General features: G+C 39.9%; 1 protein-coding gene across 3 annotated transcripts in view; it reads left to right on the top strand.

Moving 5' to 3' along the window:
* Positions 1-3,970: 3,970 nt before the first annotated feature.
* Positions 3,971-22,659, top strand: part of cgnl1 (cingulin-like 1) — a 31,419-nt gene continuing 12,730 nt past the window's right edge. For 2 of the 3 annotated variants that reach the window (XM_032523043.1, XM_032523056.1), the window contains exons 1-8: positions 3,971-4,238; positions 6,940-8,644; positions 8,848-8,942; positions 10,433-10,538; positions 11,060-11,161; positions 11,545-11,681; positions 12,883-13,021; positions 13,712-13,924. In XM_032523043.1, coding sequence (XP_032378934.1) covers positions 6,992-8,644; positions 8,848-8,942; positions 10,433-10,538; positions 11,060-11,161; positions 11,545-11,681; positions 12,883-13,021; positions 13,712-13,924 — 2,445 coding nt within the window. In that variant the 5' untranslated portion in view covers positions 3,971-4,238; positions 6,940-6,991. Of the gene's footprint in view, positions 4,252-6,939; positions 8,645-8,847; positions 8,943-10,432; positions 10,539-11,059; positions 11,162-11,544; positions 11,682-12,882; positions 13,022-13,711; positions 13,925-22,659 lie in introns of all 3 variants that reach the window. The other variant, XM_032523047.1, reaches the window with a different exon arrangement.

Raw genomic sequence — 22,659 nt, forward strand, 5'->3', positions numbered from 1 at the left:
TGGGGGTGATGTATGTTTTCTGTAGGAGTGGGACCACCATGTCTGAAGGTTGACTTCCTGTCATGGCTGTTGGGCCAGCTGACAGAGAGTCCTTTGCTCACATCCTTGAATCCAGGCCAAAGAGCCCGCTGCTCCTCCTGCTCAACAGTAAGATCACAGTAAGATCCTCCGCCTCTCTACTAATTTCAGGATGCACGCTGGACTAAACATGCTTCTTATCTTCTCTCCATTAAGCTGTTTCAGAGTTTTGGACTAAATAACTACATGGGTTTAAAATAGGCTTTTCTTTAAAGACTTTCCCATTCTACCTATAATTTTTACACAATTACAACCAAAACAACAAAACAGCTCTGCTTTAGAAAAGGGTTAGAACCTACATCTCAGGCTTTCTTATGTTTCTTATATTACTTTATTCACTGTGTTGTTGAAATTAGTATAACTTGTTCAGTGTCTGTTCAAAACGGGCCTGTTTGGAATGAAAAAAAAAAAAAAAAAGTCTTTGCTTAAAAAAAAAAAAGAAGAGGAAATTGACGGTTACATCAAATGATAAGTAGTTTTCCACCAGCTGAATTTTCTGTCCATCAATAGTTAACTTATGGAGGTCCACTACTTTCGTTGTTTTGGAAACATTCAGCTCCAAGTTGTTGGCTGCACACCAGTCCACCAAGGATGAAACCTAATTTCTGTAAGCCGCCTCATTGTTAGAAATCAAACCTATAAATGCGTTGTCATCACCTTAACAGACTGAGAGTGGGGGATAATTATGATATTGTATGCTTTATTAGTCCCGCAAGGGGAAATTACAGTACTTTCCCCACCACATTGTCTACAGTGTTGGCTTTGCCTGTTACATTGGGGCAGAGCTGATTAAATTCACATCAACTTTTTTCACCGTTTGTCCTGTCATAAACACATAAAGGTAAAAGATGAAATCGAAAGAGCCTCTATGACATCTCTGGTGCATGTAAGTTAGGTGGATTTGTTGCTGGGCAGCCTGCAGGGGGTAAGACTGAGTTATGTACTGAGCATGCCCAGAGGTCCCAGCTGTGGCACCTCAACGGAGAACAGAGCTCTCATTGTGTGCTGCTGTAACCAAGCCCAGTGGCACAGAGCTCAGATTAAGTGCTGTGGTGCTGCACAGGTCTCTGCCGATTGCTGCATACAAGGTTAGGGTTAGGGTTAGGGTTCATCTGTGAAGAGAACACCTCTCTAAAGTGCCAGACGCCAGCAAATGTGAGCATTTGCCCACTCAAGTCGGTTACAACAACGAACAGCTGTCAGGTCTAAAGAGAGAGCGAGAGAGAGGGATGAACCCTAACCCTAACCCTAACACCAGAAACTGACTGGTTTACACCCCCTCCCCCCCATACAGTAAAACTGCACATTTTAGACTGGCCTTTTATTGTAGCCAGCCTAAGGCACACTTGTGCAACAATCATGCTGTCTAATCAGCATCTTGATATGCTACACCTGTGAGGTGGATGGATTATCTCGGCAAAGGAGAAGTGCTCACTAACACAAATTTAGACAGATTTGTGAACAGTATTTGAGAGAAATAAGTCTTTTGTGTACATAGGAAAAGTCTAAGATGTTTGAGTTCAGCTCATGAAAACTGGGGTCAAAAAAAAAAAATATGCGTTTAGAATTTAGTTCAGTAAACATATAAACAGCGGGCTGCTACAAAGGCACAGGGTCGGCTGAGCCTCCACTTTAATGCAGTTTATGCTGAGGTGGCAAGATCTATTAGAAGAACTTTGTGTTTATCAAATTTCTTCAAATCTCAGTGTACATCAGAATAAGCATTACAAATTGTGTTTTTCTGTCATTGACAGTGCTGGAAAGTAATGAATGTTCTGCACTTAGGTATAGTTTTTTTTCTAAATTTTTATTGTTTTAGAGATGATACAGTGTACAGTGCAACATTACAATGACAATTGTAACAAGACACCCTTCTATTTTAAGTACAGTTTTGAGATACTTACTTGAGTATGTTAATTGTATTCTACTGTATACTTCTACTTGACTACATATATTTAATAACTATGGTTACCGTTACTTTGATGATTTATTAAGATTATTCAATCAAAACATGATCAATTTACTGTATAAAATAATGGATCATTGCTATATCTGTCCCAACTCTTAGTAGGAGTTCACTCAGTGTATAGCATAAACTGTAATCTTTTAATTGTGACAATACAAACTAGATACTGCCTAAAGCAGATGTGATTTTTTTAATTATTATTAATCAATTTGTATTGAATAGTTTATTTTAATTAACAGTTTATGTATTCTACGGTATAGGAGTATGGTCATTTTAAGATGCAGTGAAAAGTAAATATAAGGTTTTTTTTATGAAGATATTTATACACAGTATGGGCCACAGTAGTACATATACATCTCTCAGTGCACCTACTCTACAGCATCACTAAAGCTGACTGTCCTCCCAAGCCATCCTAGATACTATTTATCACTGCTCAGTGTTGTTTGCTTAGTCCTGCACATCCCCTTAAAGTACACACCGCAGACGTTTTATTTCTAAAATAATACTCATTCGCCAGTTCACCAAGAGCCTTTTTCAACATTTCCTCATCCAGAGTATACTTATGGTGATGCGTTTACTGCACGGTCTATGTGAGTTACAACCATTCACCAGTACCACCAGCAGCTTCTTCTTCTTCTTCTTCTTCTTCTTCTTCTTCTTCTTATTCTTCTAAGTTCTTAACTCTTGTGTTGTCTTCCCAAAAAAACAACACTTTTGTTGACGCTTTTTATCGTTTTTTTTTACTTTTTCTTACATTTTTGTCCCTTTTTTCAACACTTTTGACACTTTTTTTCCCCAATGTTTGTCAATTCTTTTGGATGTTTTCAACACTACGTAACACTAACTAACTTTAATAACTTTATTTATTTATTTTACAGTTATTTTTGGAATTTATGGTCAATGAACCTTATTTATAGGAAATTATACCTAATGTTTGAGTTAGAAAAGCAGAAATTAGGAATTATTTAGACTAAAGTTAAAGGAATGTATGTTGATGGATAATCACAGACTGCAATATGTCAACTTTTACTCAACACTATTTCAAAACCACTTCAATGTTTTTTCAAATGCTATAAAATTGAAAGAGACACCGCAAAATTTATAAAAGTAGAGTTTTGTACTTGCCAAAGAGCGTTGTGTGGAATCAATCATGTTATTTTGGGTAATTAAAAAGAACGTTGATGTTAGAAAACGGGTCAATTTGACCCGAGGGCAACATGAGGGTTAATGACTCACCGCATTCAGATCAGCTTAGGTTATTATCCACTAGATGACGCTCTCGGTTTTTAAAGACATGCAGCTTCACAATTGCATTTACAGAGCGCAAATAACTAAACTGACATCGACTTTGAGGGGAGCATATGTGTACAGTTCTCACAGGGAATTACATAGCCTAGTTCATAAATTAGTTTGTTCAAGAAATTAATATCCATTTATCTAACTTGTGATTTTAATCTTCCAATATTGCTGAAACATTTCAATAGGATGTGTTTGGCTTGTTTGTATAGTATATCTCCAAAAGATATATGTAATGGGTCCACCCCATTTTACATTGAAAAATAGTTAGCCTACTCATACGTTGGCTACTTTGATTGTATGAGCTCAGTCGTTTTTTATTTGAGATCTATTTCTTGATTTTATGTTGGGCCATCTTCCTCCACACACTTAAGCAAACAGCATCCTTTCATTACTTTCTCAGTTGGCCTAAACGTTTATTATTTAGTTTATTCAGTTAATAATGAGTTCCCAAGATAATTAACGGTGTGGGTGCCAGGTCTCACCAACAACCTGTGATTGCGGAGCCTCTACCCTGCTAAACTCAGCCGAGCCAAGCCGAGCCGAGCCGAGCTGAGCCGAGCATCGAGGTCCAAACTGAGCTGGGCTGGGTGCTTCCAAGGTTTCTTGCTTCAAGGAGGATTCGTGATGTGCAATCTGTTCCTGGACCAGCCGGCTGGTTTTTGAGTCGGTGGGCGGGTTTGTGCGCTTGTTTCAGGAGGCGGGGCGGCCCGGAGGGTCGGACGTCCGTCTGAAACTGTCCTACTCTCTCACTCAGAAAACAACACAGAACTAGGTAGCCAAATAAGTTAGGAAGAAGTGTCGTGGGCACTTTGGTCAACCCGTTTATTTTTTTTAAGTCCTTTTATACAAACTTTTAAAACCTGCTTTAACTGAGCGAGAGAGAAAACCGACGCTGGTGAGTAACTAACGTAAGCTAACTGTGTTCATAGTAACGTTACATGTCTGCTGGGAGAGCGTTACTACCCGTTAAACTCAACAAGGGGCACAAACAGAACATTTAACTGCAAAAAGGACAATTTAATTAAGGGACTCGTGGAAAAAAGAAATACGTTTTTACAGCAAATCTCAGGTTGGTGGTGTGATTCATGCCACCTGTTGCACTGTGCCGCGATGTAAAATGTCCAGAAACTGCGTCAACTAACTGCCGCTGTTTGTTCACTTCAGTCGACTAACGTTAGCTGTTTACTTACTTAACTCCAAATCTCTGTTTGTGTTTGTCATTTACACATTAGTGCATTTTAACTGTGTTCGCGCTCCTGGACGCTCACGTTGCATTTACCTGACGCTCCAGATTAGTGAACTCCCATTCATATTACGTAACTGCATATTTTCCCACAGTGTAAATCTTTGCTGTCTTGAGTGACTTAGTTAACCTTTTACATTCACTTTTTTAAGGTCGGGCCTCAGCTGCTGCTCTAACTGCTGTGTTTTCTTCACAGTCATGTGAATCACTCCAGCTATAGTTCCACAATGTCTGGACTCTCTGTGACACAGAAAATTAACCAGTTCACATGAGGAGATACAATCTGCTTTGTTAAATCTCTGCAGTGTCCCCTCTTCAGATCAAAGCCATGGCCTTGACATCCAACCTGTGCCCTGTGCTGACTACTCTGTTCTGCAGTGAAGGCGCCACTGCCTCCATGAGGGACAGCTCGGTCACGGTTTCCACCTTTTGCAGTGACAAATACAATGAGAGGAAGACAGTTGCACACTTGTTGGAGCATACATGTGACACTTAAGATGACAGAGTCCATTGTGTGTTTTCTTTAGCTTTAATCTGGCTTTGCCAGCACTCTTCTTCCTGGACAGGACACTTTACATTGGCCTTCATCTTCCTTCCTCTACAGACTGAATTAGTCAGCTTCCCACTCTTCAAACTAAGGATCAACTAGTCAACCTACTCATTGACTTTTTAAAATCCAGCTGAGGTGAATTATTCTCATGTGGTGCCAAGAGTAGCCGACATGTACACAATAAATGGTTTCTGGCTGTGCTTTATGGCAGAGGCTGGCCACTTCACCTTAAGCAAAAACATCCTCTGCTAACATTATATTAAATTAGATTTATATACTCATTTACCTTTAGTGAAAAACAGTAGAGGTGCTATTTTATGCAGCAAATGCCATGTGTCAGGAACTGAGTGGCTTAACACCTTAGCTAACCAATATCCTGAGGGAAACCCTGAAATCTTCTATCAGGATGCATGTCACTTTATATTGCAATATTGATATATACATCCTGACATACATTAATGGGAAATCAGTGTAGACTGACTGATGTCTGTGTTGAATAATCTAGCAAATGGAATACCTGATGAGTCTTTATCATATGGATTCAAAAAAATAATAAAACTTTTAATAATTTGTTTTTCAAATTCCCCAAAATGACATAATACAACCAGTATGGCAAAGTCTGTCAGTCAACAAATGTAAACCTTTTATGGTACATATTGTTATGCCTCAATACATGGTGTTTTTTTCAGTTGTCAGTTGTCCGTAGGTCTGTCTTTACCCATTTCATGCTAATGTGATATATCCTGCTTGACGCTTTGTTGCCAGTCTTATCAGTGTCCTTCTTCCAGGCCCATCTCGGTCTGTCTTTGTATTGTAACATAAGGTAGAATGGGACACTATCAGCAAGGCTAACAGGAACCTGTTCAAAGATAATTGTCCAGCAAAACATGTTGGCTGCTGATGGCTTTGTCTTCACTGACTTCCCAAGCATAAAATTGTCTGAAGAACATTCAGCAGCTTACTTAAATATTTGTACACAGTGTGATATTCATTGCCAACTGTGTTCTCGCAATCATGCTGCAAATCTGTCAACCCTTGACAACCCCGCAAATATTATAAATGTGACAAAAGTGAGCTGAATAAGATTTTGTTGCTCTCTTGTCATGACGTATCCCATGAGCTATAAATTACAATGTCATTTACCAGCTCAATTACCACACACACACCACACACACACACACACACACCACACACACACACACACACACACACACACACACACACACACACACACACACACACACACACACTAAAATAAACACCCTCCAAAAGCTTTGTAGAGATGACAAAGCTCTCACATTTCTCTCAGGTCTGACTAACTCATCGTAGTGTTATCTTTCTACCTTTGTCTCAACTGTGAAACCTATATTGGTCATGGACAAACTGTCCTTCTGCATACCTCTTAGTCACACACTTGTGTTTTCTAAACAGTAACTGGTAATTTTTTGCAAAGAATGTGGCTGATGTTGACTCATATTTTCAGAGATATTATAGATTCTGAGACGTTAGAACATAGGGAGCTTACTGTCTCATTCTTCATTTGGTCAGAGCACATTAGCTAAGAAGGGAAATGGAACATTATGACTTGTGACAAAACAAGAAAAGTAAAAAGAAAGCAGACAACATAATTAAATGCAGGGACTCAGCGAGGCTTTAATGTTTTCATTATTGAGTGTGTGTGTGTATGTATGTGTGTGTGTGTGTGTGTGTGTGTATATATATATATATATATATATATATATAAAATTGAATTATATAGTGTCTCATCTCTGTCTAATGAACTGTCTGTATCTTTGCTTGCAGAGGTGGGCCACCTGATCCAGGGAGAGGAATTTATTTTTCTTCTGCATTCCTGATGGAGTCCTACAGAGTGACTGGGATTCCTAATAGTGGACCACAGCGGGGCCACACTCAGCCGTCCCGTCCCTCCAGGCCCCACAGTAATGGAGCTGGTACATACGGTCTCAGCATTCGTGTCCAGGGTATAGATGGACATCCCTACGTAGTTCTCAACAACCAGGAGAGGGGTCCTCAATCCTTTATTGACCCTAACAGTAATGGTTACATTGACACAGAGGGATCTTTCATTGAGAACTACCAGGAGTATGACTTCAAGGGAGGAAAGGAGGCTGGATCCAACAGCCCCTTCATGGAGTACAGGTCTCAGAAGATGACACATTACTCTGGCCCTGAAAATGGCATAGCAGATTCACAAGGAAAGAAACCATCCTCCCTTCTGAACTTTCAGAAGCACCCTGAGTTACTGCAGCCTTATGATCCAGCAAACAACTCCCTGAACCTTGACAGTTTCCACAGCCTGCCTTCAAGGCCTCTTCCTCTGGCTGAGACTGGGAACCAACACCAGAGTTCTTCCTCCAAATCTGCTGCACCTGCACCATCCAATGGCAAGTCATCAAGCCTGGATCGAAATAAAGCTCCTGTGCAGCAAGAGAAAAGGCAACTTCCATCAACGATCCGGAGTGAGGAAGCCCTTCCGAAGCCAAAGTCACAGCCCCAGTCTTTGCCTACAGCCCAGCTCGCTCAGCCTCAGGTCAGGCCACAATCACAAGTGGCTCAGTTGCAGTCCAACCATTGTCTCGCCAACCTGAATCCCCCTCTGTCCAGGTTAGGCTCTAAAGCTCAGCAGCAACCAGTGCCTTCCGACCCGCCTCAGGCCTCCACCTTGTCGAGTCCCACAAGTGAGCAGAGCAAGACATTGTGCAGATCCCCCACTTCTATGATCAGCACCAACTCCAGCCTTGAGCGCAGCCGGCGTGAGCCTGATGTCCTTCCTCTTCGCAGGACTGACTCCAGTGGTCCAGTTCTTCAGTCCTCATCCCGTTCCCGCCACTCCTCCTCATCTTCCACCTCTAAGGCTCTGGTGGATGAACAGATGGATGCCCTGTACGCAGACACCATCAACCGTCACGAGAACCGCCGCTACATCCCTTTCCTCCCAGGTTCAGGCAGAGACATTGACACAGGTTCCATTCCTGGTGTGGATGAGCTCATTGATAAGTTTGATGGCAAAGATGGCAGCCACCAGCGCAGGGGCAGGGCGGGGCGCAGGAACAGGATCAATCCCGAGGACAGGAAGCGCTCCCGCAGTGTGGATAGCGCCTTCGGCCTGCGAGATGGCTCTAGCTACGTGGACGGGTTTAGCAGCCAGAGAGGCACATCAATGGAGCATGTTCTGCGTCCCTCACAACTGCGGCTGCAGAAAACAGCCAACAGTCAGGACTCCTGGCTCATGGCTGTAGATGGTAAGGCTACAACTTGTGTCAAGAGTGCGCCCGGCTCCCCACAGAGCACGATCTCCAAAGGTGTCAGCACCATACAGGGTTACAAAAAGCCACAGACTCGCAACTCTGCACAACCATTTAAGAGCAAGGAGAGTGAGGACAGTGCCTCCTCCGTTGGAAGTGTTTCGACAACATTGCTGTCAACATCGCTATCCAAGCCTTCTTCCACTGCAGACAAAAAGCCCAGTACAGAAGCAGATGTTCAGGTAAAAATATATCTTTGCTGTAGTATTACGATTGGCTTTTACTTTTTTTTAACTTGTCTTATTTTACCTCAAATATACTGTTAGTATATTTTCCAGCAGATGACCATCTGTTCAGTCTCATAAGAATCTGTGAAAAAAAGAACACATTATTTTGCTTTCTTAAGATCTTTCTTATTTCATTATTTTCTCCCTCTGATTTTCAGGCGACACCTGATCTCCTGAAAGATCAACGGGAGCTTTCACAACAAACACACGAAGAGACCGCAAAACTAATTTTGTTCAATTACCTCAAGGATGGGTGAGTTATCTTGACTTTTTCTGTTCTTATCAACGGTCTTAGCTTTATTTGCTCATATTGATAAAAAACAAAGAACAAGACCAAATGTTGTTAAAATATCCTTGGCTCTCAGTTGAATCATGAATTAAGCATATTATTCTCTCTAAAGCCCAAATCCAACATATTGCAACATAAGCCAATGCATCATAACGGAATAGACTGTTTCATGTTTTTTTTGTTTTTTTATCAGAGTTGGACTGTTTGTGATGAAAGTTAAGGAATGTGTTCTTACCCTCCCATCCAGGCTGCGAGAGATCCAGCTGTCTAGAGGTTTTTGTTGTTGTTGCAGAATCCCACTTTCTCTATCTGCTTTCTCATTAGTGCAGTGTAAAAACGTTCCTTTTTCCTCTGTAATCAGACATACTGCCTGTCAAGGAAAGGCATATTGGGTTAGGTTACATGCAGTTCAGATTTGAAAGGATATGATGGTTTATGCATTATTTGCAGTCATTTACTTACACTATGGTAGAAGAGATTGTCAGGAATTGTTTTTGGAGAATGTTGAAAGTGAAAGACAAATGCCAGTTACACGGTACTGTGCAGTCATTGTATTACTTTTGTGATTTTACATTTAGAAACAATTTGCAAGTTTCTACAAATCTTGCATGTGCTACAGATTTGTGACAATGTGGAAAGAGAGCAGGAAACTGCTTGGGTGTGTCTGGCCACAGGTCAGGAGTCACAGGACAAAGGAAAGGAAACCCAGATGGAAGGGCTGGAGCTGAAACTGAGCTACATTCCCAAGGCCTCTGAAGACAAACATTCACCAAAAGGGGTTATAAAAGTTTAATGAAAATCATATGTAGGAAGAGAAGTTTTTTTTTTGGGGGGGGGGGGGGGGGCTGTGTCAGCCATGTAATTTATTGAAATAATATATCGCTGTCATGTGAAAGTGGTGTAACTAAGTTTTTGTGGATTTTGATGTTTTCACTTTAACTGAAGGATTAATAGTGGTTTGAGAAAATCCTCCCGTCTTTGGGCTTTTAAACGTCTGGCATTAAACTCAGAAATGCTCAGTCTTTAATGCTAAACACAAAGCTGCTTTTCTTAGTTCCAAAGAAGTTGATGTTTAGGTTTAGGAAGGATTTTACTGACCAAAACAAAACTTTAAATGTGTTTTTTTTTTTTTTTTTTTTTTTTTTTTTAAATATAGGACATACATAATTACAGTACATGACCCCTTTATGCTTGCTGCAACATGTTTAGCTTTGGTTTAGGGTTATATGTATACTACCCATATGTTTAATTCTTCCACTCATGTGGCTCATAGTTTATTGGATGGGTCTAATGAAGCTGTTTGTGCTGTGAGGTGACACATCAAAGCATTTGATCCTTTCTGACCTTGTCTAAGCTGGGAATGACCTACTCTTTTCCCAGAACAGTCTGAAATTAATTCTTGATCCGCCAAATACCGATAGGTTTTTGTTTTTTGTGTGTGTGTGTGCGCGCAGAAGCAGCGATAACGATGAAACAACAAAGAGAAAAGTCAACCTTGTCTTTGAGAAGATACAGACGTTGAAATCTCGAGCCACGGCGAGCGCACAAGGCGACAACAAAGTGAGACATTGTTTTATCTTAACTGTGCACAACTAACAGTTAAAGAATCTATAAAAGGTCTCATCTGCAATCTTTACATATTGTTTTATATTGAAATCATAATGTTGGGGTTGTAAAAGTGCAGTTTTATTGTCATGATTTAGCTTTCTACCAGTAACTGGGTGAGAGATGTATGTTTAGGGTTTAGTTTCCCAAAGTATAGCCCAACTGGTTAACAAACAAAGTTATTTGTATTATTTAGTTATATTACATGTGCTAACATGAATTTCCAGAGTAAATATTTCCATTACATCCTGTTTGATTCAAACCACTGAAGAAAAGACCTTTTTTTTTAAAACTGTGTGCAAGTTATCTCTCGGAGACTTTAGCACTCTCAACTGTTTACTTTGCACTGTCAGCTTTTGAGTGTTTACCCTTTATTAAATAACTGAGTGCTGATGCCGGAGTCCAAATATTCTATTTATATTTTTATTCATAATGGATCAATAAGCAACTCTAAAACCTCTGTCTCCTTTTCTCAGTCCCTGGACTTTGCTTCGCAGACCAAAGCTCTGAAGGAGCAAAATGATGAACTGGGGAAAGAAATGGCCGAACTGAAGAGACAACTTCAGGACCAAACCACGGTAATAACAGCCTGACACCAGCCTGTTTATGTTGGCGTGTCGGTTTATTGCTGAACTTGTCATTTGAGAATATCCTTTAATAAAGGGTTTGTTTGGGCAGTAGGGATTACTGTTCAACTTGTTGACTTTAAAGAGATATTTTTGGACTACTGGTTTGAATTGGTACGCTGAAAACCTGTAATTCTGTAGTGAATAGATGTTTAAGTAAAGTAAGTGGGAATTCAAAACGGTGTGGTTTTCTTTGAATTTACTTTTCAGGTAATTCTTGACATCAATTCAGTCCAAGGTCCAAATGCTTGGTGCAGGAGATGTAACAGACTACATGTGTGTATCTACACTGAAACTGAAATGTCAACATTAATATTTGTGTGTTTCACCAACAGAAGAATCAGGCTGACAAGAGGACAGTAGCTGATTTGAAGGAGCTGCAGCAGGAGCTGGAGCGGAGTGTGGAGGAATGCAAGCGTCTGAAGGAAAAACTAGCAAAAACAGAGGTTGAGCTCCAGACCACAGTGGAAGAGTAAGTTCACAGTGGCAATTCTGGACAATGACAGGTCAATAATGATAAGCAAAGATTAATTAACTGGCGTAGCTTTATTGTGTTTTCATTGTCAAAGCCAGTACTTTACTTTTTACTTCTGTTAAACTTAGCTAGAAGTAAGTGGTTAACAGCCAAGATCTGAGCAGAACCCTGCTGCTGTTAACACCTTCCCCAGGTCATATAATAATAATAATATAATATAATAATAATAATAATAATAATAATAATAATAATAATAAATAGGGATAATAAATAGCTTGATGTGTTTTTTTTATTAGCTGTTGCTTTGAAGTAAAAGTTGCTCTGAACCTGACTTCCATGTACTGTCACCCTGAAAACAGTGTAGAATGTCTGTTTATAAAACCACTCGGACTGTTGATAGTTACTGAAGTGGTTACCTCTGTCTTATTATACCGCCCTTTGTGTCTCCTCTGGTTTGTTCGGTTTATCTTTCTCCCTCCACGCTAATGTGTGCTTGGTGACTGATTTACTTGCTAACTGTCCGGCTCCATTTATGCCCTTTTTACATTAGCTTGTTCTCAGTGTTTTAGATGGAATAGAAGGAACATTGCTTATGTTTGAGCTAAAGGTTTTTTTTAAATTGTCTGTGATACTCTTTTGGGACTTTCCTTGCTGCTCTATCTACTATTTCTGCCTCTTCTTCTGTTGGGCCTTTATTCTCAATACTTTTTTGCTCATTGAATACAGGATATTGTACTGTATTCAATGAATAACCTGTATTCAATGAACAAAAAAGTATTGAGTAGAGGATATTTCACTTATCTAAGTTTTGTTTTTTCAGTTGATTATCATCTTTAGTTTCTTCTTCACTGTTTCTTTCACAGGACAAAAGGCCCACTACCCAACATCATTAGTCTATTTTTACAACAGGACTAGATGTTCTGCTTCAGTCTACATTACTGTGTGGTGATTTGTTTGAGGTGCCTCACATCAACTATCACCCTTCCCCTCAGTGTTGTTGTGTCGAGGCAGTTTAGACATTATTGGTTTGCCATTGTTCAGGTATTCGTTTTAACCCCTGTGCTCTGTAGACTTCACATTAAGACCCAGCACAGGTTCTGCCATTTGTATGTGCTAATTCAAGTGCGGGTGTGTATGTGCATATACACATTATGTAGAGTGCCTGTACTATTTTGTGAAATGTCATGTGGTTTATCAGGCTGTTCCAGGTGAAGATGGAGAGGGAGCAACATCAGACAGAGATCAGAGACCTGCAGGACCAGCTGTCAGAGATGCACGACGAGCTTGACTCAGCCAAGAAGTCAGCTGCAGATGGAGAAAAAGACATCATTGTGGCGGTAATACAGTTCATTGTTTTTAAAAGAAGAAAACTATTTTTGCTCTAAGCTTTTAGAACGTAGCTGATGGCAACTACCTCACCAAAACCACCATGGAAGATAAAAGCTTATCTATTCTGCCTCCTGAATACTAAAACCATGCATATGACCCATATGGCAATAATGTTGCTTTGGAGTAACATTAAGGTCCTGTTTGTTTGACACTGTATTTAAAAGTTTTAACTTTCATGCAACCAGTGTAGAGACCAGCCTGTCGGGAAGGGGCTCAATGATTTGTTACATCATATACGGCAAAATTGATATTGTTTGTCACACTGAAATAACACTGAATACATTTTAGTCTGCCAAAAACATTTCCGTAAAACCATAGCAACTCCATGTGGTGATGACTTTATCTTAAAGATTTCTCTCTGGAGACGCTACAAGAATAAACTCTCAATGGGTATACAGCTGAATACAATATTGGAATGGTAGAATAACCACATTGCTGTTATTGATATTTCCAAAAAGTCCATATTGTCTTTAGTTCTACATTTGTAATCTATAAACAGTTCAATAAATGGGGTTGCAGTGAGAAGTGTCAGTGTAGGCAAGAGCAAACTTACAGTCAAAGTCGGCAGGTCAACTCCAGTCTGATTCTGCAAATTCTGAAGTGATAAAAAGTTAGCAAACTGTCTTCATTTTCCACAGGACATGATGCAACTGAAGATGGAGATGCAGGAAATGTTCCTGGCTAAGGAGGAGCAGGAGGAGGTGCTAAGGAGGAGAGAGAGGGAGCTGACTGCTCTGAAAGGAGCCCTGAAGGAGGAAGTGGCCGCTCATGATCAGGAGGTGGACAAGATGAGGGAGCAATATGAAAAAGAAATAAGCAGGCTGCAGACTTCTTTGGTGGAAGCTAAGCAGGTAATCAGCCTCACGTTTGTTTCCCCTCCCTCCCCTCCCTACCTCCCTCCCTCCCCTCCAGTTTGACTCCCTGTGTTCCCTCCTCCTCATTTCCTTATGCTGTTGCCCTCCCCCACTCCAGAAACACCCTGTCACAGAGGAGTTTGGAGATAAGCGGTGCATCGTGTGTGTGTGGGTATAGGGGTGGGTGGGGGTGGGTGTGTGGGTGCGTGAAAAAGAGCTGGCAAAGAGGCCTTGTTTCACTGTCTTCGTTACAATTTCTAAGAAATGTAGAATTAAAGATGGCAATATACAATTTGCAGGTCCGCTACAATCTGTGCATGAATGTGTGTTTGTGAATAGGTAAAACCGAGGCAAATTGTAAAGTGCTTTGTCCGGTAAGGTAGAAAAGTGCTATATAAATGCAGTCCATTTACTGTACAAGGCAATTATCAGAGTGAAAAGAAAAGTCCTGAGTAAAATTATATTTTAACATTTTATTTAAATATTATCATCCAACAACATTATTTCACAGACCTGCATCTAGCATAGCATAATACTCCAGTCTCCTTCGATGAATAATAGTTTCTCAAATCTGCCTTAGTTGCCCCACTGAGCTTTGTAGCTTTGTGTACATGGACAAGTTAAAGACAAGTTGGCAGTTGACTTTTCAATATTTACAGAGCTCCCAGTTCTGTTAACCCTGTAAGTTCCATGTACATAAATAAATTTCATAATGTCATGCGCAGATGTTTTGTGCATATCTTGCTGTACTAGTCACAAATCATTGATTCCATGATGTGGTTTTGCTGGCTTGCAGAGAAATGCTGATGATAAAACGTTCCAGTTTTTGATGGTGATGTAATCGCACACATAAACAAAGTAGTTTAAACACAAGGATCAGCATAGAATAGGATATTCACCTGAAGCAGCACGAAGTTTTGTGTTTTGTGTTTTCTTTTCTTCTTCAAATGACGCAAGTGGAAATTGAGCTCAGCTTGAGTTCACACACTTGAGCTGCGTCAACAGAGCAAACTGATAAAATGAAAACGAAACACTATGTAACCGGTAAATGTAGCTCATCATCATTTTTTAATGGAAAGTCCTTTTCGCCAGTCAAGAGGGGAGGTGTTTTCTTATCTCAGCTTGTTCCACTAGGGAGGAACATTTTACAGGAAGAATGATGTGCCGTTATAACATTTAGAGACATTTATCTGTATGACATATTTAGAGCTGCCTTGGCGAGGTCACCATAGCTTACTAGCAAGTCTCTGATATTCTCCAAAACAGACTTGGACACAGTTCTGTTTTCACCACATTGCCAAGAAAAAAACTTCCGAAACAGTGCACATCATAATTTATTATCCTTATTCAACTAGTAATGAACCAGTCATTGTTTAAGAGTGATTTAAGAATGATTAGAAGGACATTTTCTTTTAGAGCCGAGAGGGTTTTTAAACTGTTGTTTCAAAAACGGAGGAAGGTGAGTTAAGATGAAACAAGCAGGAGACCGCACACTAAAAGGACTGATGACATATTGTTTCCAGTAGGGCGCTGTGTAACCCACGTGTGTCCTGTTTGTCTCAAAGAGTGGAAGTTGTCCTTGTTCTCAGCTTCCTGCAGGCCTGTTGGGGGTCCACAGAGCGCTCTGCAGCAACAGTCTATGAGAACATTTCCTTTTGTTGAACAGAGGTACTGCTCCCCTGAGGGAGTAAGTCATCAGTGTTTTGTATACACTTGGCAAGATGAAGTCATTGTTTGTTTCTCTTTTAAGATGTAAAAGAGTTCTCATTCGTTGGAGCCTTAAATGTATGTCCTTGGATTAATGTTCTGTCCTCAGGTTAGACTTTGCAAGGCATTTGCAGAAACATTTACTCAAATTCATCTGTACAGTGGCACATTTATGCTTTACCTGTTTACATATGCTCTTTATGTTGGGGCAATGTGTATCATTAATTTTGGATTATAAATCAAATTGTAGTCATATCTGCAAAATAAGTGTATTGGAAGTAGCAAGACATGGTTTTCTGGATAATGAACATACAGCATGATAGGCTCAAATACCAAAAGAAATCTTGCAAAATGGTAAGCTAAATTACACCATGAAACCCAAAGCCTTTTGAAGTTCAAATGGTCACAGCATGTGGCCAATAGTCTAAACTGCAGCGTGTGAAAACGCCTGACATTAAAACTGTTTATTATCTCATATAGGCTTCTACTTTGTATGAAGGTGTCAGATAGAGGAATGTGAGAGCTGGAGTGAACTCTGCATCTTTATATTTTTGTGCCCCATCTCGAACCAAAGGGCTGCTTTCCCTCTTTGAGTGTCCATGGTGTTTCCGTTGACCAGAGCAGCCCAAGCGAAGAAGAATGCTGGAAACTGGAGCACTGAGTTGCTCTGTATACTAGTTAATTGCAGTGGTAAGCCATCACTAATCTAATGAGCTGCTGTTCCTGAGTTGCGTCGTGTCCCCTCTTCCTTCTGTGGCCTGAAAAAGGGGGTAAATGCGAACCTCAGTTGATGATGAATGATGAGTTTGTTTCACACAATAATAGCAGCGGGGGTTGGGACATGCTGAATAAGTGGGTCAGTGTGCTGTAGAAAAGGGGATGCGTGGCTGACCCCCTGAAAGGAGCGGGGGCCTGTTTTGTGTCTTAAATTGAAAGCTGCATTGTGTTTTCAGTAAGCTCAAATCTGGAATTTTATCAAGAATGATAAATGTTGTTCAGTCTTTTTTTTGAGGAGATATGAATTTGCTGATTTTAAGTAATACTTACTTGAGTTCTTAAATGCTCTGTAACAAAAGGCGTCTGCACATTTACAAGTAGATTTGTTCTTGTCAGCATGTGCTGGTATGCAAAGAATGTGGAAAGATGAGGTGCGGCGAGTAGAGAGAAGGGTCTTTTTCCAGGAATGTCAGGTTCACAGTGGAGAATGTGCACCCTGCAGACCTCTGTTACAGTGCACCCGCTCCGACCTGCGGGAGAGGCTTGGATCTCTTCATTCTTGCCCCATCAGGGTGCTGCAGTTGCATCTCCATCTCCGCAGTGCTCCTGATTCTCAGTGTTAGAGGTTTTAATAGGTCTCAGCTGTACTCTCCCGTCCTAACTGTAAAGACAGAGCCTTGTGCTTATCACACCATTTCCAGCTCTTGATATGTTTCACCTACACAGTCTCAGTGTGTAACACAGCCACATTGTTATCACGCTCTCATCAGTAACCTCAATCCCAGTTGCCGTATTTTTTAATTTCCTAACTCCACAGTTTCCACAGAAGACTCTGCGGTGATCCCGCACTCACCAACGCTGTACATTTTTCTGGCCTGTGCCATTCTCGGCCATATCTCAGCCTGCCCCTGGAGCAATCTCTGCCAGTGTGTGAACTAAAGTCTCACTGTCTGATCATCCAACTGACGTGGCCCAGAGATGACGTCCCCCTCGGGCTTGTTTTGAAAGTAAAGACTCTGAGTCTGTGCGTTTGATGATAGCACTATATTTCTTGGTGTAGCCTTAGTAGGTGATTTAGCAGGCGACTGGAAAGAAGAGGAAGAGAGTGAAAGGAAATGATGGAGAGAGTTTCTGGATCTTTCTTCATCTTGGCAAGGAGTTAGCCATTTATCCGTCTTGGTTTTCAAATAGCTTTAATGATAACTTTGTGGTTTGATGACACTTTTAAAAAAGGGGAACTAAGTACTGTAGCATTTGCTGCAGGCCATACGATGGTCACATTCGTGTGAAACCAGGCTGTGGCTTGATTTAAGCGTTTGTTGTTCCCAACTCTGCAGCGCTGTGGAGATCTGGAGGTCTGACAACGCAAGACTAGTTGTTCCTTTACCTCACTGCCTGTGACCACTGATGTGGTGGAAGCATAATATGCCCAAACAACTTGCAGGAGTTAAATACACATCTCCCATAGGGATGACCAAGAACATTTGAGACTAGTAGTTAAAACTAGGGCTGCACATAATAAGGAAAATATTTAATTGCGATTATTTTGACAGATATTACGATTGCGTTAGGATTACCGATATTAGAGGGAATTGCCATTTTTGGATCATTCTCATTTTCATTAAAAAATATGAAAATGTAAATGGGATTTGGCGAGGATTTGTACCAAACAAACATTTTTTTTTTAGTCTGCAGGATAGGATTTGTAGGCTAAACCGTCTCGGTAGCACCACAATCGACACATCGTTTGCCTTTAACAAATATTGCTCCACTCCCCCTGAGACTTGGATATTGCACTAGTCCATATTGCGATTTTAATGTATACTTTATACCAGCCCTGGTTAAAACCTGAGTGGTTGCATTTATCAAGCAGTGCTTTTAAAGGCAGTCAGTGTGTTTTATTGTGAAGTTGTAGGCAATTATTTATTTTCTCTGTTTTATTTATTTATTTATTTATTTTAACAATGTTTTGATGTTCTGCCTTTTTTGTGATCCACATGATCATGAAATAATGAACCAGAATCCAGCGGTCTCTTATCATATTACATTACATTTTTCATCTTGTATTTTTAACTATGCCAGCTGGCAGATTCAGAACATGAATTTGGACACTGTTAATGTGTATAACATGGGCTGAAATCTCCATTTTTGAGTTGTTTGATACTTGAACTGTTGTGGGGGATGTGGATTTTGGGCGTTCCTTCTCTTGCTCACATGTTTTTTCAAACCTTGTCCTTTTTGGCCTTTGTCCCGACAAATTGGAAAAGGAGTTTTCTCCCCTTTTTGTCGTTGATGGAGTTTTAGCCAGGATAGCGGTACATTATTTCATTGGAAGCCTGAAAGTCAAAGTCTTGAGCCACGCTCAACTGACATTCTTAATTTAGATAAATACTCTGTAAAACGCAATTAGTTTTAAGAAGTGCTACATCTGGAGAAATTATGTGAAATGGGCTTTTGTGTTCAGCCCTGAGACCATGGATACCCTCAGCTCCAGATCACTTTTGATAGGATGTTCACATTTTTCTTTTTTGTGATTTATTATTATTATTTTTTTTTATAAACATGCACTTGGCAGCATACCACCCACCCATACAAGAATCAAGAACAGATGACACAGTAACTACAATATTGAAGACCATTCAACAAAAGACAAAATAGAAAATAAACCAAATTATAATATTTAATAATAAACCAATCCATTTTCTAGTATATTCAGACAATCTGGCAAATAAGCCTTTTTTTTCAAACACTGCCACTCTAGCTATATCACTGGACCCAGCTTCTCATGTGCTTATCCATCCCACTTACAATTAACCCATCTCCCAGAACAAATAATATTGGGCTGAATCATGTATCCCGGTCCAAAACTTCTGGACCTTATCACAGGATCATTTTTGTGTGTCTTTCAGACCAATTCTAAACAATCTAGAGGGAGTCCAATAGAAGCGATGCATAATCTTGAACAGAATGAGGTGCACCTTCGCATCACATGACATCTTTTTAGTAATACTACAAATTCTGTTCCGCTCTGCATCATCCAATGTAATACTCCAATCCCTTTTTCGTGTCTTTTTGAAGGCTCCAGGCTCTATCCCCCGGGTTCTGCATACAATAAGCATAGAATGATTCTCATAAGCCTCATGACCTTTTCCATCTTTCAACAACACCTTCGCTAAACATTCTGGTGCTTTTGGTGCTGAAGAACAGATGGCAAAATTGCAAATATGTAAATATTTGAGACCTAGGGATTCCAATTTGCTCTACCACTTCCTCAAAGGATTTCAATGTGCTGTGTTCACCTTTTTTCTAAATTATTAGTAGTTTACTAATCTTGCAAGCAAGGTGCACTATGATGAAGGCACATCAAACATGTTTATGCCTTAAAGCAATGCTTATTTATATGACGTTTGCAGTTGAAGACTGCAGAAATAGTGTTTGTGGTGTCAACAGGTGGATCCCAAAGAGTTAAATTTGACACTTTAAGGAGGACTTGGGACTTTTAGAAAACAAAACAAAAATAATTTTTAGGAAGCAATTTTCCCAAATTCTTTTTTTATTTTTAATTCAGAAACATCAGTGTCTCTTACGGCACAATCTCACTAGTCTCTTTAATACCCTGTTACATCCAAACGTCTCTGCAGTCTTGCAGTTTAGCTTTGCACAGAGACTCTTTTAGAAGCCGGTTTTTGATTCTATTTCTCTGAGTACATGACAAGATTTGGTTACTGTCCTGAGATACCAAAGCTTATCAACTGTTGAGTTTTCATTTCTACTTTAATCCTTCCTTTCACTCCATGACAGGCCTTCTGTTCAGTTAACCTCAGGTCTGAGTACATTCTTTAATGAGGAATGCTGTTGTATTTGTAACACACACTTTGTGCTGGCAAAGCAAATAAAGTCTTCCACACTGCCAAGGAGGTTTTTTTTATATTTCTTCTCCTGATATGAGGGTTAAGTTCAGGTAATGTGAAACCGTACATGAAATGACGTGTACTCTGAATGACCTTTGACAGTTTTATTATGTCACATTTAGATTTTTAGCCTCTTTGCGTCAATGGAATTTTTGACGAGGCTACTTTGCTTCAGCTGTCAGCTCAAACCCAGGTTAAGAGAAAAACAGGATCGGTGACATTTTATCTCCAGCCACCCAAACAGTAAGCTGCTAAGTAGCCAATAACATAAAATACATGTCTACAACACTTAGAGTGCTGCTGGTCTAGAGTTAAAAGACTCATTACAGCCTGCCATGCATATTTTTGCACCTGTGCAAAGCTATAATCTCTTTGTTTAGACTGAAGTTGTAAGGTAATAACATGTATTTCAATGAGAGGGCAACTAAAAACAGAGAAACTATAGATGCTTGTGGTAGTGCAGAGACAACAGGTGGATGTTGAGGCTTCCTATGTTGAATCAGTAGTGCAATTTGCAGATGATGGCAAGGTGGAGGTTATGGTATCTCAACAATTGGTCTAAAAAGAGAGAATCATATAGTTTGGCTTGTAGTGTGCAAAAGGAACGTTAAATGAACAGATATTGGTGATTTTTTTGTGGAAAAGTGTCAGAGCTTTAGAGAAGGAATTAACCAGTTGTGTTACAAAAAAAAAAGGTGAGATTTCAGATTTTTGTCATCAAACCTTTCCAGAAGATTCATTTGGTATCAGTCATCAATCAATGTATCATTGATGCTGTGGGGCCCTTTTCCTAAGTGAAATCCCAGTGAGCGTGTTTTTGCAGCTGCTGTAACATGTAAAACCTATTTTGCAATGGATGTTATACTATTTAGCGGGGGGGAGGGGGGCATTCAACATGTTTGTCTTCAAAAAAGGAAAACAAAGCACAAGCAGAGCAACATTACGAATGGGGAGGAAAGAAAATGACAACATGTAAGAAGCTGGCTTTCTGGAAAAATGTCTTAATGTGGATAAACTACCTGTCTGTTTGCAGTATATCTGAATAATATTTACTTCTTTACCTGCTCATAGTGGGTCTCTCAGAATTGAATTTGTAGCTCAAATGTGTCTATGAAAGTTTATGTGCAGTAGTATGCTGTGGCCTGTAAACCTGATAAAGAGATTAATCTTGCTGGCATTTATAGAAAATACAGTTCTCTGACATATGGAATGAACAAGTGCAGGAAAATGATCTACAATCTATTTGGTTGCAGATTTTTTGCAAATGTATTTATCTTTAGGCCATCATATTTATGGCTCACTATTTTGTTATGCTGGGAGCTTCTTTGGTGGGAAAAACCGAGTGCCAAGATTTCACCACAGCACACAACCTGAGACACATACTTCAGCATGCATGGAGCGCTTCAAAGACTGAACAAAGTTAGTTAATGTGCAACTTTACACAAACAGTTTGAATACAAACAAGAGACCAAGTCAAACTTTGAGTTAGTGTGTAGAGTGGTGAAAAGACACACTTTTTATGATATTGTAATAATACACTACAGTCAGATTGTGTTGTTAAATTGATATTTAAAGAAGTAATCAAGAATATTATTAAATGGACAAATGATGATAAAGTGATTGTTTTGTTAGTCCATATCCCTCATTGCTTGCTAGGTAACCTTTAATAACAAGTTCACTTTTAATGAATGATTAACTTTGTAGGAGTGCACAAGAAAGATAGTATAGCCTCATAAAAAATTTAATGTATAAGAAATTAGCCAGCTAATAGGCAATATTAGTGGTTCTCAGGTATGTGATTGTAATATTAGAGGTGACATTTATGTCTTAGATCTTTCCACAGCCGATGCTCTGTCATAAATATATCATATCATAATGCAGGTTATTTAAAATTACTCCAAATAAATCAGAGTTGCAGAAGGTAACATCTAATAAAAAGATGCTGACATCACTGCATCCCCTCCCGCTTTTTTTCACAGGCAGCAGTAGGGTCTTCCTTGTTTTGGCTGGATGGCTTTGCCCATGTTTTTAACTGGTATGACACAGTGTGGGAAGTGGGACAGGCAAGGAGGTGTGAGGGCCGAACTAAAATGGAGCATTGACACACACTGTCAGTACATATTATTGTAGTGAAAGCAGTGTTTAGCGCTACATCCCGCCCAACCTCATTGGAAACCAACACTTTGATATTCAAGTTCTCAAAGCAAAAAGAGGAAGCTGCTGTAACTCAACATGTCACAAGAGACCCACGTGCCTGGGCCCAAACTGCAGCTACATTCCTCCAAAAAAAAACATATGGAAGCGCAAACGTAATTCCTCAGTCAGTTGGCAGTTTGTACAAGTAAACGGGTATATCAAGCTAAACTTTAATGGAGTTTGATATTAATACTTTTCAGT

This window comes from Etheostoma spectabile, chromosome 1 (genome assembly GCF_008692095.1).
Source record: "Etheostoma spectabile isolate EspeVRDwgs_2016 chromosome 1, UIUC_Espe_1.0, whole genome shotgun sequence".
Classification (NCBI taxonomy): Eukaryota; Metazoa; Chordata; class Actinopteri; order Perciformes; family Percidae; genus Etheostoma; species Etheostoma spectabile.